The 20,820-nt window shown below is 37.2% G+C and overlaps 2 protein-coding genes and 1 long non-coding RNA gene across 3 annotated transcripts; 1 reads left to right on the top strand and 2 right to left on the bottom strand.

The window, feature by feature from the left end:
* Positions 1-116: 116 nt before the first annotated feature.
* On the bottom strand, positions 117-2,392 carry LOC141594044 (uncharacterized). The gene is made up of 3 exons (XM_074414257.1): positions 2,220-2,392; positions 1,006-1,785; positions 117-794 (listed from the first exon to the last, which is right to left on the bottom strand). The coding sequence occupies exons 1-3, from the start codon at positions 2,275-2,277 to the stop codon at positions 523-525; spliced, it is 1,110 nt and encodes a 369-aa protein (XP_074270358.1). The 5' UTR covers positions 2,278-2,392; the 3' UTR covers positions 117-522.
* Positions 724-1,140, top strand: LOC141594045 (uncharacterized). The gene is made up of 2 exons (XR_012521987.1): positions 724-813; positions 956-1,140. It is a non-coding gene; the product is annotated as an uncharacterized LOC141594045 (long non-coding RNA).
* Positions 2,393-18,288: 15,896 nt separating the features above from the next.
* On the bottom strand, positions 18,289-19,005 carry LOC141594532 (F-box protein At1g53790-like). Its single transcript, XM_074414543.1, has one exon. The coding sequence runs from the start codon at positions 19,003-19,005 to the stop codon at positions 18,289-18,291; it is 717 nt and encodes a 238-aa protein (XP_074270644.1).
* Positions 19,006-20,820: the final 1,815 nt, after the last annotated feature.

Consider the following 20,820-nt stretch of genomic DNA (forward strand, 5'->3'; position numbering starts at 1 on the left):
ATTTCTTTTTATTTGGTGTAGCAATCATCTGATTCAGTTCTCAACCCTATTTTTCTGAAATAAAGGGTAAAGACTCCTCAGATTGCGCAACGAATTCTGAGTTGTTTTCCATCTGGTAAAAGGGAAAAAACAGTGAAAGTACTTTCTACTGTTTGTTTATTCATAGGTGAAACAGAATTAAGAGTAACAATTTATACAGGTATATAGGATCTCTGTCTCTATCTGATGTACTGCTATATGCCTCTAATGGCAGTATCCCAGCCTACCCGGAGCTATGAATTATGAGAGACTGACAAATGAATCTTCTAATGATACAAGTTCTTGTAAGCCGCAATTATCTCTGCGTAATCTGTAACTCCTCCAAATTTCATCAGTTGAAGTTGGGTATGTTCCCGTGCTCCCTCTACTTCCATGAATTTGACTTCTTCCTTGTCGTTGAAAAAGTGGAATGATGGTGTTCATCGAACACAAGTACTTTTTTCTGTCTGCAGAAAAAAAGCCTGTCTCCTATTTCTCGTCTGTTTATACAGGATTAGCTAGCAGAATGTACATTAACATGCTTGCTGAACTGATGAAGAGCAACAATTGCTGAGAATAAGTGGTTGCCAAGTTAGGGCTTGCTGTTGGTTCAGGACCAAAACCTGATGCTCCTCCGAAAGGGGTTGCTGGCATCAATGTACTTGGCGGACTTGGTGGACTCGACATGGTTGGTGGTGTTTGCATGGTCGGCGGCGTTGGAGATGGAGGTGTTGGACTTGCTGATCCTTTTGATGGAAAGTGACAACTTCCAGAGCCTGCAATTGAAAGAAACAGGTGTGTCCAATGTTATGTTTCCGTCAGTCAATGTACTACTATTCCACAAAATAGTTTCGAGTGTTTTTCTGAATTTCAGTCATTATACTGATTAACATGCATCATTCTCAGTATAATTTCTAACCTTTCTGTTGAAAAAAAGTGTTGAAAACAGAATGTTACCAGACTATTGACAGAAGAAGCATGACTTACTTGGATCAGTGCTGACAAGTTGAGCAGTTCCACCGAAATCACAGCTAGTTGGAGCTGGATTCTTCTGATAATAGGAATTGTAAGCGAATGACGCATGGTTGCGGATATTATCCGGGTTAAAACAGCTTGCTCCTGGCTGAATTTGAGAGCAGTCAGCTCCTCCATATCCACAAGCATAGTCTAGACCTACTTGTAATGCCTTTTCTGAAGCACTTGGGTTTGCAACACACCAAGACCCCCCTCCACCGCCACTGCCACCACCGCCACCATTACCTCCGCCACCACCAACACCTCCACCACCACCACCAGTACCTCCGCCAGCACCAACACCTCCACCACCACCACCATCACCATTACCTCCGCCAGCACCACCACCTCCACCACCATTACCTCCGCCAGCACCAACACCTCCACCACCACCATCATTACCGCTGCCTCCACCAACACCTCCACCACCACCTCCTGTACCTCCCCCTCCCGCCCCTCCTCCAAATCCACCTCCAGACGGTGGCATAGGAGTAATGGTTGGTGTCGGGGGTGGCACTATGGTTGGCATCGTTGGAGGGCCCGTCATTGGTGTAGTTGGCGAGCCTGTCATGGGTGTTGTGGTCGGGGTTGGAGTCATTGGACTCGGGTTAAGAGTCGGGTCACCGTCCGTGGGACTGCCAATTATTGTTGGATAAGTGTCATGCATTGGGCTGTCTTCAGAGGATACATAGAACATCTGGCCTTGTGGGTTGTAGTATCTCTGTGTTGGTCTGATCACTTCAGCACTTGACCCTGAAATATTTCCATGTAACTGTAAGTTCTCTTTAACTTCCTGTTCTTGCATAATCTATTTTTTTTGTCATTTATTTTCTCAGTTCGCGTATAGGTTTTGAAGGTCATTATAACCGAGTTTTTAGGCAGTATCATTAGTTGTCTATGACACTGCCTCAAAGACCGATTATGGCATCAAGACCACAAGTTCGAGAATGGGGATTCAACCCTACGACCTATTATCCACATAACCTCCGTATTAAAAATCTAGGCTAAAATCTCTTCGTTATATTTTACTACTAGTACCCTGGGAAGATATAATCAAAGATATGCCAATGTTCTGTTTTCTAAAGCGAAATTTGCTAAATATGATCAAACTAACCATTTCATATAAACAGAAACGAAAGCGAACTTAAAATCATATACTTAATTTAATGTAAGAACATTGGATTCACCTGAAATGATTCCTAGCAAAAGAAGAAATGAAATGCAATGTCGCTGTTTTTCATTCATTGTTTCGAGTAGTAGCAGCAGCCAAACCTTGAGAAATATAGTAGAATCCAATCATCCATGCTTAGGCCTCATTTTAATATAAGGTATAGGCCTAAGGAATATAAGAAGAATCTATGCCTTTCCTAGCTGAAAAGAGAGACAAAGGAGAAGAGGTAAGGAATATAAGCAAACTTGAAAGAGGAGTCTAATGATTTCATTTGTTGGAAATTTACAAAGTTAAGGCTAAAGAAAAGATTGATCCCTTGGGATTTGAATCTTTTTTAAGGTTTCTTTTGTTGGGTTTTCCTATGCAAAAGCTTGATCTTCATGTTATTACTTGATCTCTCTTAAGAGTTAAAACGGGTAGATCCGTCTTAATACTAAAACGGGCAAGTAACAATAACAACCCACTTGTATAAATAAGACAATTCTTTTGTTTGTCCCTTGGAACTCTGCTTTTGTCCTATGGCTCCTATCCATCTTATTTGACCCATTTTAAGTTTAAGACGGAACGAATTTGAATATCTTTTAAGGTTTCTTTTGGTGGTTTTCATATGCAAAAACAAGATGCATATGTCACAGTGGTAAAAGTAAGTGCATTTCAACCAAGTGGTCGTGGGTTCAATCACCATCAACATTTAAAATCGCACCAAAAAAAAAAAAATTGTTATCAGTTGATCTCTCTTAAGAATTAAGATGAACATACCTATCTTAATACTAAAACGGGTCAAGTAACACTAACAACCCACTTGTATAAATAAGACAGTTGTTTTGTTAGTCCCTAGGAATTCGGCTTTTATCCTATCCATCATATTTGACCTGTTTTAAGTTTAAAATAGATAGTTCCGTCTTAAACAAGAATTTGTGTCATGTTATGAATCTTCTTTAAACTTTCACAAAATCTCATTATAGACGGCATATATCCGTCTATAACTAAAGACGGGCCAAATACAATACCACATTCCTAATAGGACAAGCAACAAGTGGGGTGATGGGGCTAAAAATGTCATCACTTTCAAGCTATTTGATCCGTCTTTAGCTATAGACGGATATATCCGTCTATAGTAAGACTAGCTGTTAAACTTTTTGCATGCTCTTTGCTTTTGCTCTTTTGTTTTTGTTTCATGGACTATAAACAAAAGGTGAAAATTGTGTCAGAATTGTAGATGAAATGTGACAATAAGGTACAATACCATGTATTTTGTTTATGTGTGCTTTAGAAGTGTATCAATTCTACATGTCTAAAGTGTCAACATTCTGCTGAAACTGGTTGCAGAAGACGACTGAAGAGTGAAGACTTTTTATATGGCATCTTCCGCCTAGTGCGTCTAGTAGATTACCCTGACTCGACTCTAAGTGTTGGTCCAATACAATGGTGATTGTTGGTCATGTACTAATCTGTGAACAAAAAACCCTGTTTTGTATCGTGAACTGTCGGTGAGTTGAGTCGCGTTGGAAGGTCGTACTGTCGCATACATTTTTGAAGTAATGCCTTGAAATTAAAATACCACAATATCGTCAATTTCTTTTTCTACCTTTTCTCGTGTCTCACTTTATTTTATCCATTTTACTCGAATATATGAACATTTTATTAATCATGAAAGCATCATAAAATCCTTAAACTGCAATTACAACTAAATTGTAATTAAAAAAACACATGGACGTTCCGTTCAGATAATGTGTGTGATTAATTCAAATCACATTTCACATATATAAGTAATAAAAATAACAATATTTTTCTTATGAAAGCTTTTTCGTCTTGCTTATAATAATGTGTTTACTCTGTTTCTATGGCGAATTTCTCAAGATCATACAATAAATACGAACGCTCTGAATCATCCCGCTCTCGAGGTTCCTCAAAATCTTGAATTTTCGACACCAGGATGCTACCTCCTGTAGCACTTGTCCAATGATCGTCGCAAGGGAACATCGCGGGAAAATCATGTGAAGTAAAATTCCGGCAATTCCAAGTCGCATTCGGATTTTTATGGTTAAACAATGTCAACTGATGTATCTCATCATTTCCCTTTTTCGAAATAAACAAAGTTGGGCACCCTTTCAAGGAAGTCAAAGGGTATATGACGGTCTTATCTTTGATGGGTGTCGTGACAAGCTTGTAATCTCTGAACGTCTCGCGATTCAAATCAAAAGCAACAACGTTTATCACGCGAAGATTATTATACGCGTAATTTATATTTTGAATGACCCAATATATCACCCCATCAAGACAAAGGCTGTTGGTAATACACCGCAAACGCAAGCACATAGTCAGCGACCAAGGTAAAGATTTGCAGTCGATACGTTTCCAATATTCAGAATCAGATCCAATAGTCAATATCGCGGCCTTGGTAGTAAAATCTTTGCTTGTGTTTCCATATATAATACTCAAAACTGTAAAAACCTTACGTACAGGATCAAACCCTAATGCATACCAAATTCCGAAAGGATTCACAGACTTGATAGTTATTGCAGGAAGTTGGATAAAATCTCGGGTTCTTATGCTTAAAAGAAGTGCACGAATTGAAGATTGATTGAAGAGACAAATTAGGTCGTTGCATATATTGGCCTGTTCGGATCAATAGTTACTTGACTCGAAACAATAACCCAAAGTAAACTGTATATTTCACCCTAAGCTCGATCAACACCGAAACCCGAATTGACCTGTTCGGATCGACCCATTGGGTCAAGACAACTTATATTGCTCAAAATTTACAATGAGGGTGTTTGGTAAACGGCATGTTGACCGATTTTTATATATTCAATGACTTTAGCATGATTGACCAATCAATAAGCGAATTTTAGTGTTTGGCAAACATATTGAAACAATATATTTGGGGTCAATATGCTGTTTTACAATGAGGCCGTGTTTGGTAAACAGTAGATTGATGAATTTTCAGCATATTCAAGCCTTTTAGCATGTTTGACTCACCAATCTACTAATTTACGTGTTTGGTAAATGGCATATTGAAATAGTAGAATGAGCTTCAATCTACTGTTTTTCAATATGCTGCTCCACCCAAAATATTCAGATTAGTAGATTGGGAAAATTGAATATGTCAACTATTTACATATAGATACAACAATCTATTTACCAAACACTATTATTAAATCTGCTAATTGAAACATACTAGTCAAACCTGTCAATCCAATATGTCATTTATAATCTGCTTGACCAATCTGCTTCTGCTATTATTAATCTGTTGAGTACCAAACAGGGCTGCTTACCCCAACATATTGATTAATATATTCTAAAATAGGAAAGTTTACTCTATTTTACAAAGAAAACTAACAATCTACTGATCGTAATTCGCCAATTACCAAACACCCAAACTAATTCCGCTAATTATAATATGCTAGCCAAACCTTCTGATAAAATCTGTCATTTACATGCTTTGTTTGGTAAATGGCATATTGGCCAAATTTCATCATATTGGAGAAGTTTAACATATTTGACTTATGAATATGCTATTTAGAGCGTTTGGTTAATGACATATTGAAATAGCATATCGGGGTCCAATATGCTGCTCGCCTGCTCCTACCAGCATATTGGGTTAGCGGATTAGAAAGAATTTTTTTTTTCTTATTTACCCTCTTAAAAAAATACTAACCTTTCTTTTATATATTTAATAAATATTTTATTTATATCCTTATTTGTCATTTTACAAAGAATCTAAACAATCTGCTAATCTAAAACTGTTAATTACCAAACACCTCTAAAACAATTCTACTAAATAAATCTGCTAGTCAAACCCGTTAAATCATTATGCTAGTCAAATTTGCTTTCGAAATTTCGAAATTTTTAGTTGAAATTTTCGAATTTTTTCGAGGCCCCCTTATAATATTACCCTTTCGCTCCGCTGAAATTTTTTGCCCCCGCTACCTTAAAATCCTGGCTCCATCACTGGTTGTATAATTATAGTAACGTGTTACTCCGTTTCTATAACGAATTTCTCAAGATCATACAATACAAACGAACACTCAGAATCACCATGCTCTTGCGGTTTCACTCTATACTGAGCAATCGACAGCTTTCGTAGCAGGAAGCAGTTACCTCCGGTAACACTTGTCCAATTACTATATTCGTAAGGGAACATTATGGGGAAATCATCTGAAATATAACTCCTCCGACTCTAAACCGCATTTGGATTTTTATGTTTAAACAATGTCCACGGTTGTACCTCATCACTATTCTTCTTAAAAATTAACAGAGTTAGACACCCTTTCACGGATGTCAAATAGTAATAGAATGTCGTCCCATCTTTGATGGGTGTCATGACAAGCTTGTAATATCTGAACGTCTCGCAACTCAGATCAAAAGCAAAAACGGTTAACTCGCTGAGATCACATATATTTATATGGATCCAATTAATCACTCCATCAAGACAAATGCTATTGATGGTACTCGGCATAGGCAAGTACTTAATGAGTGAACTAAGTAAACATTTGCAGTCTATTTGTTTCCAATATTTCGATCCAATAGTCAATATCGCGGCTTTGACCGTACTACACTTTGTCTATGTAGTCATATTTAATAATTTCCTTGTATTGCAGTTCCGTGTACTAACGTCGCCTTTATTCTTTTGCTCAACATTCATCTCCGTGGAATTATCGATTGTGAAAGTAACCATAAAAGAACGGAAAGAAACACAAACAAATAGGTTTAAGAAACCAAATATTACTTCAATTGTATCCAAATTCCCTTCCTATTCCACAAATAACATTATACTTTCAGTGGTACAATAGCATCATACAACCAAGTTATATCTTATCGAGTTTCTGTGTAAATTTTTTTGAGCTTTTTAATTTTTTTTTTTTTAATATTTAAGTGAGTGAGTTCAAAATTTTTATGGTATAGCTCGACTTCTTTAAAACAAAACTCGAAAACTTTATTATATAGCTCGGGTTCTAGAGCATACAACTGGGTACAACTGGTTGTATGATATATTAACTGTTCCTATTCCTATTTGAATTCTTAAATCCTTAATAACACCAAACACAATTCAGATACTAAATAATAGACCTGTCAAAAAAGACCCGACCATGAAAAAAAATCCTTTCCTTAAATAAGACAGAGAACTAAATATTATAGACCTGTTAAAACTTATCCAATCATGAAAAAAATCATTTGTTTTATTTATTCGGCACATTAATAAATTTTCCGTGTCTATATGTTGCTTTAGAAGTGTATGAATTCTACATGTCTAAACTGGTTGCATAAGTTTGAAGAGTATATATGACACCTACCGCCTAGTGCGTCTATGTTACCATGACCCGGGTATAAGTGTTTTAAAAAACGAGCAATTAAGCCCAAATTAATTTTTATACCATTTTTTTTAAAACTAAAACCCATTATTTTCTATTATAAAAATAATTTTAAATATATCTACTAAAAATTAAATACAATATTTACATATTCAACAAAAAATGTGAAATTAATTTAAAATAAAAAAAAAGTTCAGTTAATATATTATACAACTGGTTGTATATACAAATATTTAATGTAGTTGAGTTTTGTTACAAAGTTGTCGAACTTTATTAACAAAATTATCGAGTTATGGTACAAAGTTATTGAGCTTAACAGAATAATTATTAAACTCAATAACTTCGTAAAATAGCTCATTAACTTGTAAAATAGCTCAACAAATTTATGTAATAACTCAACAACTTTGAGGCGGTTGTACAATGCTATTATACAACTGGTTGTAGGATAATATTTGTAAAAAAATTTGGGCAGGTAACTTTTCATTGTAACTTACTAAAAAATAAAAATTCTCATATTATGAATATTTTTTCACCAAAATACAAAAAAAAAAAAAAAATTGAACATGTTTCTAATAATTAGGAATTTTAGGATTAATATTTGATCAATAATTTTGACTTTTATTAATTAGTAAAACTTATGGGGCCTATTTTGCTATATTTATAAGCTAAAGGGTTTAATTGCACATAATATCAAACTTATGAGGTTGATTTGCTATATTTCCCAATACCCCTTACTCCATTTCTATGGCGAATTTATCAAGATAATACTCCCTCCTATTCCGAATAACTGCCCCATTTGGACAATGGCACAAAAATTAAGGAATGAAGTTAAAATAATGAAAAGTATTGTATAGGGGTAAGAATATAAGAGTTAAATAATGAAAAATATTGAATATGATGGTTTAGGGGTGGTTGGGGTGGTAAATAAATAAAAGACTCAAGGGTAGGAAAGTCAAAAAACATATCCAAATATGGCAAATGGGACAGTTATGTGAATAGACAAAAATGACAAATGGGACAGTTATTCGGAATAGGAGAGAGTACAATACATACGAACACTCGGAATCATAATGCTCTTGGGGTTTCACTAAATCTCGATTCAAAAGAAATAAATATTGAGCAATCGACACCTTTCGTAGCAGGAAGTTACCTCCTGTGACACTTGTCCACATGGGCGTCTAAGGCCCCGTGCAATCACGGGCGAGGGAACTGGGCTTCCGATTTTAGACACCGAATTTATAAGCTTTATTGTTGAAATTTAATACAAACATCGAATTGCAATACACTTGTGCATTCATATTTAGGGCCTCATTTTCTTACGATGCACCGGGCCTCAATTTGCTTTAAGACGCCATTGTGACCAATTACTATAGTCGTATGGAAACATTGTGAGAAAATTATGTGAGGTAAACTCCGGTAATTCCAAGCTGCATTCGGATTTTTATGGTTAAACAATGTCTACTGTTGTATCTCATCACTTTCCAGCTTCCCAATTAACATTGTTAGGCACCCTTTCACGGATGTCATATAGTATTCGAACATCCCATCTTTGATGGGTATCGTGACAAACTTGTAATCTCTGAACGTTTCGCGATTCAGATCAAAAGCAACAACGGTTAGCACCCTAATTTTTTTTTTGTCTCACGAAGCGTGCACATAGTCGCATTACAATAAAGGGGAGGGGGAATTCGAACCTGAGACATATTATCCACAATACCTCCGTCTTAACCACTAGACTAAGACATTTATATTAAAATGGACCCAGTAAATCACTCCATCAAGACAAATGCTACTGATGGTTAAAAATTTTCCTTAATAACACAATTCGGAAACTAAATAATAGACCTGTTAAAAATAGACCCGACCATGAAAAAAATTCTTTCCTAAAACAAGACAGAGAACTAAATAACAGGCTTGTCAAAACTGACCCAATTATGAAAACCGATCGTTATTTGACTTGAACACAATAGACACCAATCATCTGAATGAGAGTGTCTAAACCAGAATGCTATAATGGTTAACGAATCGTTCCAGTGTTTCGATACACACTTGCATCTTGACAATGACTTGGCTGGCAGCTTTGACAGGATTTTAATCTGAACTTTTTGAGGTAAGTCTTTAAATGATGTATTCCCTGTATTGCAGTTCCGTGTACTAACTTCGCCTTTAATCTTTTGCTCAACGTTCATCTCCATGGAATTATCGACTATGAAAGTAACCGTGATTGAACGTCAAAACTCGCAAGATCACTTAACTAGGACGGTTGTTATTTCGATCAAAACCATAAAAGAACGTGAAAGAAACAATAAATACTAAACTTATTATGATCAAAGTAATTGTGTTGAAAATTTTATAATTAAGGCGGCTATAAAGGGTTTTTCTATTAGATATATATAGGCATGAAATAAACACAAACAAATAGGTTTAAGAAACAAATATTTCAATTGTATCCAAAAATTCCTTTTCCTAGTCCTACTAAAATTCTTAAAATTTTCCTTAATAACACCCAAACGCAATTCGGAAACTAAATAATAGACCTGTCAAAAATAGACCCGACCATGAAAAAAAAATCCTTTGCTTAAGACAGGGAACTAAATAATAGACCTGTCAAAACTGACCCAATCATGAAAATCCATCGTTATTTGACTCGAAAACAAGCCAAAGTAAACCGTATTTTTCAATCCAAACCCAATAGACACCAAAACCCGAAGAAATAGCGGGTCAAAACCCGACCTGTAGCTAGTCGACTCGTCGGGCGAGACAACTTATATTACTCAAAATTCGTAATACAGAGTAATATATATTCAATTTTAAATCTTTGAGATTAAAAATGTTTATTATTTCTTATGAAATGGAGTTAAAATTTGGTATTAACTCAAAATAATTAATTTATTTTATTTATTCGGTTGCTTTAGAAGTGTATCAATTCTACATGTCTAAATTGTCAACATTTGCTGAAACTGGTTGCATAAGTTTGAAGAGTATATATGACACCTACCGCCTAGTGCGTCTATGTTACCCTGACTCGGCTATAAGTGTTCGTCCTAATACAACGTTGTGTGCCTGTGTGAAAAAGAATCCTGTTTTGGAGTATCATGAACTAGACGTTGTAAGAACTTTTTTATATAACGGTAGCAAAGGAAATACCACAATATCGCTAGTTTAATTTCTACCGTTTTTTGTGCCTCACTTTATTTTTTCCCTTTAAATCGAATATATATATGAACATTAGCATGAAAACACCATAAATCTTAATTCTTAAATTACAATTACAACTAAATATATTTATAATAAAAAGAACATATGGAAAGCGGTAGCGCCCTTTCATTTTCCTACATGTAATAATATTTTACTCCATTTCTATGGCGAATTTATCAAGATCATACAATAATAAATATGAACAATCGGAATCCTCTTGGGGTTTCACTAAATCTCGATTCAAAAGAAATAAATATTCAGCAAGCGACTCCCTTCGTAGCAGGAAGTTACCTCCTGTAACACTTGTCCAATTACTATAGTCGTAAGGACACCCTTTGAGAAAATTATGTGAAGTAAAATTCTTGCAATTCCAAGCCGCATTCGGATTTTTATGGTTAAACAATGTCCACTGTTGTATCTCATCACTTTCCACCTTCCAAATTAACATTGTTAGGCACCCTTTCACGGGTGTCATATAGTATTCGAACATTATCCCATCGTTGATGGGTGTCGTGACAAGCTTGTAATCTTTGAACGTCTCGTGATTCAGATCAAAAGCAATAACGGTTAACACCGTGATGCGATCAAATACATTTATATTATAATAGACCCAATAAATCACTCCATCAAGACAAATAGGCGGCCACTTAGTGACTGAACTAGGTAAACAATTGAAGTCTATTTGTTTCCAATATTTCGATCCAATAGTCAATATCGCGGCCTTGGCAGTATGACGTTCGCCTGTCCATTCATATGTAATACTCAAAACTTTGAAAACGTTATGTACAGGATCAAGCCCTAATGCATACCAATATTTGGAAGGATTCACGTTCATATTTACTGCAGGAAGTTGGATGAAATCCCGGCTTCTTACGCTTAAAAGACCTACACGACTTGAATTTCTATCGAAGAGACAAATTAGGTCGTTGCATATATTGGACATGTATGGATAATTATTCATAAGAAAATCATTGAAATATATATGCTTCCCTCTGATCCGAGATTCAGTTGTTTTGGGGGTGTTGTCATCGTTGAGCTCGAATGAGATAACGCAATCAGTCGAGGTTGCCGCAAAAGCAAGTTTAGGATGTTTATCATATGAACGAGAGTGTCTAAACCAGAATGCTTGTATGGTTAATGTATCATTCCAGTGTTTCGAAACACACTTGCATCTCGACAATGACTCGGGAGGCAGCCTCGACAGGATTTCAATCTGAATTTCTTCAGGAATGTCTGCATTTGATGCATCACTCGTATTGGAATTCCGTCCTTTATCTCCGCCTTTAATCTTTTGCCCTAAATTCATCTCCATGGAAAAATCAACTATGCAAGTAACCCTAATTGAACGTTAAAACTCGCAAGATTACTTATCTAAGACCGTTGTTATTTCGATCATGCCAACAAAATAACTAGAAAGAAAAAATACTAAACTTATTATGATCAAAGTAATTGTATTGAAGACTTTATAATATTTCAATTGTATCCGAATTCCTTTTCCTATTAGAATTCTAACAATTTTCCTTAATAATAACCAAACACAATTCGGAAGCTATAAGTTTGATAGTATCTTAATGCAAACCAATCTTTCCTTAAGTAAGATAAAGAACTAACTATTTTTCAACCTAAGCCCGATCGAAACCAAAACCCGGAATGACCTGTAAACAACGGGTCAACCCGTTGGGTCAAGACAACTTATATTACTCAAAATTCACAATACCTAATAGACACTCAATTTTAAAATGTTGAGATTAGATATGTTTATATTTAAATGTTTTTTTTTTTTTTTTTTGGAAATGAAGACCTTAGATAAACAAAGGATTCAAATAATTTGTTACATCAAGGGGGTGGGTCAGTGGATAATGGTATACTTGCCAAAACAAAGTCAATTATACAAAGTTCGACTACAGATGCGGGGCAAAGTCCCACTCAAAACAATCATAAATGAATAGAAAAAACTTTACATTTTCCCGCCTAAAACACCTTTCCTATTTTGATATTTAACTCTTATTTACTTTCCCATTTTAATATAATTCCCTATCTACAAAGATTTTTTGTATAGAGGATTTGTTTCTAGGTTTTTGTGATAAAAATTTCGTTCACTTTGTATGATAAGTCATAGCTAAAATATATGTTATTAAAAAAAAAAAAACTTTAGTCTTTCCATTTATTTTTCACTTGATCTCCTAGACAATATTTTGACCGTTCTTTTCGACACAATATATAACTTTTTTTTTTTTACTTGAAAATGATATTTTGTGAAACAAAAGAGATTTTGATAATAGGAAGATACAAAAAAAATTGGAGTATATAAAATAATATCACTAATTTCGCGTAAAAAAATATTTTCATTAAAATACACATTTCATGTTACTACATAAATCTGTTGATTAATTTTGTTGTTTTAATTTATTTTCTCAATCAAATAAAATAATGAAAAACGTTACAAAAGTAATGAATTGTCAATTTATAATCTATACCTAATATAGTAAAAACTAGAACTCTATAAATACCGTGCATGTAATGCACGGGTCTACACTAGTTATATTTAAATGGTAGAAGAACAAATTTAGTCACTACTTACTAGTCATATACTCATATACAGAATGTACGTGTCATTACGTATCGATATTTTGTATATGGACGCGTAATTGAATATGTTACATAACACATATTTTCCTAAACGTCATAAATTTCATTTTCATTGATAAAAGTTACGAAGTATATTTTATTGATTATATATATATCTTCAAAATATTTGAAAATTGGTTTTCATGTATATGTTACTTAGACATTTCACTGTGATCGTGTATTGTGTACCAACACATGGTGCAGTTGAGTCAAAGACTCGAAGTAACATGGTTTCATTATATTACCTTTTTTTTCTCGAGATTTTCGCGAAGAAGAAATGTTAATTTAATTATTTAAAATATTAAAATTATGTAACTAGAAGAAGTTAAAAATTTGAGAAAAAGTCCTTGGTTGACTCATTTTTATTCTAACCCGACCAGAAACCATATAAATTTGACCCATATTTTACAAGACACCCAATCCGTATAATACCCGAACCAAAAAGTACTTGGTTCGTAACCCGCTCGTCCACCTCGTTTCACATGTCTAATTAGAAGCCATTACGTGTCGAATCGGCCATTAAATAAAAGTATTCTCATCTTTCGGCAACAATGTTTTCCGATACATAGAGCTAGACCTGTACTCGGGCCGGGCCAGGCCAGGGTGAAGGCCTGAAGGGCGGGCTTGGCAGGGCAGGGCTGGGATATGCTTGACCTAGGCAAGGGCCTTTGTAATTTTTGCTAAAATGGTGGCCCAAGGGCGGGGCAGGATGGAATTTTAGGACCCTGGCAAAGGTCGGGTCAGCCCGTACTGATAGCCAGCTCTACATAGAGCCATAGAACTATAGAAGGTTCCGGGCGAAAATAGACAAACCTCCGACCTATACGACAAAAATTTGATTAACATCTGTTCGTGAATAGTACGATTTAATATCATGGTAGACATTAAAACAAGGCGCAACCATTTTATTTCATCAAAACTTGGAAACGAAGAACAAAATAATACCGTAATTAATTTTGTTCATTCATATAGCTAAATCAAATCAAAATTATAACATGTGTGTTACTCTATTGCGAATTTTTCGAGATCATACAACGAATGATAAGCATATTCATGAAATAGGATAGTATAATATCTTTGATATATTGTTGTGATACTATCTTGTATTATTGTTAAGAAAGATATTCATGTAATCTTTAGTTCCTGTATCTTAGGCAACTTAGGGTTAGGACTCCTTCTCATGCTTTGTATATATACCGTACATTAATGTTAATACTAATCAACCTTTTCCAAACTCATTCCTCTACATGGTATCAGCCGCTCGTTCCTGAATGGCCGCCTCAACCATCCCCAACAAGGACGATCCGTCCAACCCCTTCCTTGTCATCAACGTTCACTCCGTTGAAAAACTTGATGGCTCCACCAATTATCGACAATGGAGGACTCAACTCCAATCTCTCCTTGTCGGCTATGGTCTTTTCGGCTTTGTTGATGGTTCCACCGCCGCTCCATCGAAAACTATCACAAGCGATAAGTCCTCTTCTCCTATTCCCAACCCTGCTTATACATATTGGTTTCGGCAAGACAAGTTAATACACAGTGCCTTAGCGGGCACACTCACGAGTCCTGTAGCCGCCCTTACCACCCGCACCACCACTGCCAAAGAACTTTGGGACACTCTCGGTTCCACCTACGCCCTACCCTCCCGTGGCCACATCAAACAACTCAAACTCAAACTCCGCCACCTCACCAAAGGCTCTCTATCCATCTCCGACTACCTTACCAAAATCAAAACCACCACCGATGAGCTTGCTCTTCTCGGTAACCCTCTTAGTGTCGAGGACATCACTGACCGTGTTCTCGAAAACCTTGATGACCCACGGTACCAATCTGTCATAGATGCCGTCCATGCCCGAGACTCACCTATCTCCTTTGTTGAGTTGCACGAAAAACTCCTCAACAAAGAGCTTTCTATTCAAGCCCTTGAACAAGCCTCCACTCACCCTTTCCCTGCCACTGTTAATGCAACCTATACCCGCCCCTACAACAACCGCAACAACTATACTCCACGTCCCACATCCACCGTGTCTGCCACAACCAACTCCACCTCCAACTCGCCTTCACTCCTTCACCCAACACCTCAACCACCCCTCGCACTCCCTACAAGGGACGGTGTCATCGGTGCAATACACGGGGACACTCCCTTGCCTTTGTCTGTCTTCAAAGAACTCTACCCCGATATCCGTGTTCCCAAACCACCCCCTCGTACTACCCCTCAGGCCCACACGACAGCCCCCGCAACAACCACCCTCCTCCGCCAGTTCCTTCTCGACAGTGGCGCGTCCCACCACGTCACTTCCGACCTCTCCACCCTCTCCCTCCACTGCCCGTATGACGGTACTGATGAAATCGTCATTGGCGATGGCTCGGGTCTTCCAATAACTCATTCTGGTTCATCTCTTCTCCGTTCTTCCACTCGTGATTTTACTCTTAATAATGTTCTCTGTGTTCCAACCATGCGCAAAAATATAATTTCCGTTTCTCAATTTTGTTTTGATAATAACGTTCTAATTGAATTCCTCCCTGATTGTTTTCTTGTTAAGGATCGTCCAACGGGGGCCTTGCTTCTCCGCGGTCTCGCTAAAGATGGAGTCTATCACTGGCCACCTCCGTCCTCTTCTCCAACCGTGTCCACCATCTCCACTCAATCCCTCGATATTCACCATCGCCTGGGTCATCCCTCCGTCAAAGTCCTACGCCAATTAGCTTCGCTTCTTAATATTAATGTTTCTCAGTTTAATAATTTGCATTGTAACTCGTGCCTCACAAATAAAAGCACCAAACTGCCTTTTTCCACTTCTTCATTAACATCCACTGTTCCTTTAGAAATTGTGTTTAGTGATTTGTGGACCTCACCGATTCATTCCGTCAACAACTTTAAATATTATGCAATTTTTGTTGATCACTTCACCAAATTCATATGGTTTTATCCACTAAAAGCTAAGTCTGACACTTACACTATATTCATTGAATTTAAAGCTCTTGTGGAAAAACAATTTAATCGCCCCATTCGTGTGTTTTACTCGGATAATGGTGGCGAGTTCCAAAAAATGTCGCCCTTTCTTCGCAAACACGGTGTCTCTCATCTCACATCTCCCCCTCATACCCCGGAGCACAATGGTTATGCCGAGCGTCGCCATCGTCAAATCGTCGACACCGGCCTTGCCCTCTTGTCTCACGCTGCCATGCCAATCACATATTGGCCCCATGCCTTCCAAACCGCGGTCTATCTTGTTAATCGTCTTCCTACCCCCACTCTATCTCACCAATCTCCATACTCAGCTCTCTTCGGCCACACGCCCAAATACCACAATCTCCGCAACTTTGGTAGTCTCTGCTACCCGTGGTTGCGACCCTACTCCCGTCACAAACTCGAATCCCGATCCACTGCTTGTGTCTTTGTGGGCTACTCTCCAAGTCAGCACGCCTACCTCTGCCTAGATCCCAACACTGACCGGGTATACTCGTCTCGCCATGTTCGCTTTGTCGAAAACGTTTACCCCTTCCGTCAGTCCTCCACCTCCTCGACACCTTTACCATCCGCAAATGAATGGTGCGATATCCCCCTCACTGTCCTCTCCCCACCTCCGGTCCCCCCTCCTATTCCCCCTCCGTCCTCCACTACTGCCCCTATGCACACTCCCATGGATCCCAACTCCAATTTACGCCTTCAAGATGGTTCTCCTCTGTCAGACCCCACGGAATTCCGCACACTTGTTGGGGGTCTGCAATATCTCTCATTAACCCGCCCCGATGTTGCATTTGCGGTTAACAGGTTATCTCAGTTCATGCACAAACCTACTGATGTTCACTTGCAGGCTCTCAAACGCGTACTCCGCTATCTCAATGGCTCTCTTGGTGTTGGTCTTACTGTCCATCGTCACTCTCCGTTCAACCTTCATGCCTACTCTGATTCCAACTGGGGTGGTGACCACGATGATCTAATATCCACCGGAGCCTACATAGTCTACTTGGGTCGAAATGCCCTATCCTGGAGCTCCAAGAAACAACGCTCAGTGGCTCGTTCCTCCACAGAGGCCGAATATCGGTCCGTTGCCCAGCCGCCGCTTCGAGCTCTCATGGCTTGAACATCTCCGCTCGAGCTCAATTACAAGCTTCCTCATGCCCCCACTATCTTCTGCGATAATATTGGTGCTACTCACCTTAGTGCTAACCCGGTTTTTCACTCCCGTATGAAGCACCTCGCCATTGACTACCATTTCATTCGGGAAAAAGTTCAAGGTGGGACTCTTCGTGTTACGCCGATTCACAACGATGATCAGCTCGCGGATGCCTTAACAAAGCCACTTCGCGCCGCGATCACAGTATGTTACTTTCAAGATCGGACTCACAGAGCTCTCGTCCGTCTTGGGGCGTGATAAGCATATTCATGAAATAGGATAGTATAATATCTTTGATATATTGTTGTGATACTATCTTGTATTATTGTTAAGAAAGATATTCATGTAATCTTTAGTTCCTGTATCTTAGGCAACTTAGGGTTAGGACTCCTTCTCATGCTTTGTATATATACCGTACATTAATGTTAATACTAATCAACCTTTTCCAAACTCATTCCTCTACAACGAATACCAAGCCTCGGAATTAATCGTTTCCGTATATTGTATCAGGGTGCTATCTCCTGCAACATATACACTATAAGAGTCGTACGGTAACATTGTCTGAACATTATGATTAGTAAAATTTCTCCTTTTCCAAGACGCATTCGGATTTTTATGGTTAAATAATGTCCATTGTTCAACCTCTTCAGTCTCATAACTTATCCTCTTCCAAATGAGGAGAGTCGGGCACTCTTTCAACGATGTAAAACAGTATCTGAAATCGCAATTTCTCATGGGTGTGACAAGCTCGTTATCTCTGAACGCCTCGCGATTCAAATCAAAAGAAACAATGGTTAGCACAGTAGGACGGTTAAGTTTATTCTTATATATAGATCAAATAAATCACTCCATCAATACAAACGCTACCGGTATTCCATAAAGGTGAATCCTTGATCACTGAACTAGGTAAACTTTCAAAGTCAATCGGGTTCCAATAATTCGATCCAACAGTCAATATCGCGACCATGATAATAGGGCACTCTTTGCTTGTGATTCTATAACCAATACTTAGAACTTTGAATACTTGATGTACTGGATCAAACCCTAATGAATACCGAGATTGGAAAGCACTCATCGACTCCTTAGTTATTGGCGGAAGAGGGATAAAATCCCGGTTTTTTATGTTTAAGAGAGCGACACGCGTTGGAGATGTCTTAAAGACACAAATTAGGTCGTTGCATATATTGGACACGAAACGATAATCACGTATAGGAAAATCAGTGAAATATACATACTTCCTTCTGATCAGAAGCTTTGATACAGGCCAAGTCGTCGTTTTGGGAGTGTTGTCATCATTAAGCTCGAATGAGATAACCGATCTCTTTTTCCAAGTGATCGAGGTTGGGACGAACCAATGTTTTGGAGGTTTACCATATGACCGAGAGTGGCTAACCAAGAATGCTTGTATGGTTAATGTATCATTCCAGTGTTTCGAAACACACTTGCATCTTGACAGTGATTTCGATGGCAGCCATGACAGGATATCAAGCTGAATTTCTTCAGGAATGTATACAAATGATGCATTACTTGTATTGGACATCCGTCTACTAACTTCACCATGGAATGTATACAAATGATATCAAGCTGAATTTCTTCAGGAATCTTTTGCTCTACATTAATCTCCATGGAATTATCGACTATGAAAGCAACCGTGATTGAACGTTAAAACTCGCAAGATCGCTTAACTAAGACCGGTTGTTATTTCGTGAAAGAAACAATACTAATTAAAATTATTATGATCAAAGTAATTATGTTGAAAACATTATTATAAGGCGGCTACAAAGGGTATTTGTATTGTATTAGCTATGGGCAAGAAAACACAGCCCAAGTAGGTTTTGGACTTTTGGTTAAAGACTAAAGTATAATATTAAAGATGCATTAGTGAAGAAAATTTATGGAAATTACCTTAAACTAAAGTAATTATAGGGTTGTTTGGTTACCCATTTGTAGACACCGAAATTTTATATTTTTGGTATCTATTTATTCTATAATATCTTTAGTATTTTAGAGATAATTATCAGAAAATAATGTGATAATATCTTAAAATATTCTAGAATATGCCGTCTTGCCCTCCATGCGACTCTACTATAAATACAACTCCATCTTTAGGGTTTAGAGTGGAGCAGATGGATTCAGTCAAATAAATGACCCCGTCTTCCTACTACCAAATTATAGGTAGGATGGAATAAGTCACAAAAAGACCCCATCGGAATTAAGTCGATAAGTCACCATAGTCACTATCAAAACCCTAAATCCCTTAGAGATGGAATCAAGAGAGTTATGGAAATTGTAACCTTAAATCTTTTTAATATATTTTGTTCCTCTATATTTATTATTGCAGGTTCAATTTTTATGGTTTACACCATTAAATAACACGGGAATTACAATTCATGTGAATTGCAAAATGGGTAACTTGTTTGGTTACCCCAATTCACATGAAATAGAACTACCTTGGAACTCCAATTTTTCCATAATGGAGGAAGTTGCTTACCTAGGTCCCCTAGGTAAGTGGGAATGCTCACATGAATTGCATTTCCTTAATGCAACCAAACAACATTTTGTAATTCACATGAATTCTAAAATTATGTGATGTATCAGTATCACTTCCTAGGCAATGCAACTTCCTACATGCAATCAAACGACTCCTTAGTAAAATGGATATAACTGTAAAAATAACGTAAGTAGTCAAAGAAACACAATAGTAACTAGAGGAGTAGTGAATATAATAGTATTAACATGAGATGTCGTGAAAATAATAATATTGACTGCGGAAGTAGTGAATATGTCTCATAATTTGTTGATAAATTTTGCATTTTAGTATAAATGGTAAACATATGAGTTAGACAAGTCAAACATAAATTTGACTATAAATAAAGCCATAAAGGTAGCAAAAATAAAATTTGATGATAAGTAGAGGCCAGGTAGGCGGGCGGAGCCAGACACCAAACGTAGTATCATTGTAAATTGGATCCAAATACATCCATATAATAGGGAAAAAAGCGGTTATGGAAGATCTCGTTTTTCGATAAATTTGTGTAAATCTGCCTTATACAGGCCAGGTATCTTTGAAATAAGATACATAACTAATTATTGGACGTAGACGTGACAAAAACCGATCCGATCATAGAAACCGACCATGACTTGAATCGAACACAACACAACCCAAAATAAACGGTATTTTTCAACCCAAACCCAAAATGACCTGTAAGCAAAATCGGACCTATTGACATATACGTGTTACTACTAATTGATTCTTCATATATAGACACCCAATCGAAATGCTCTTGTACAACTGGTTGTATAATAGTATTTGTTATGGTTGTACAAAATGCTCTTGTACAACATGTTGTATAAT

The sequence above is a fragment of the Silene latifolia genome, chromosome 8 (genome assembly GCF_048544455.1).
Source record: "Silene latifolia isolate original U9 population chromosome 8, ASM4854445v1, whole genome shotgun sequence".
Taxonomy (NCBI): Eukaryota; Viridiplantae; Streptophyta; class Magnoliopsida; order Caryophyllales; family Caryophyllaceae; genus Silene; species Silene latifolia.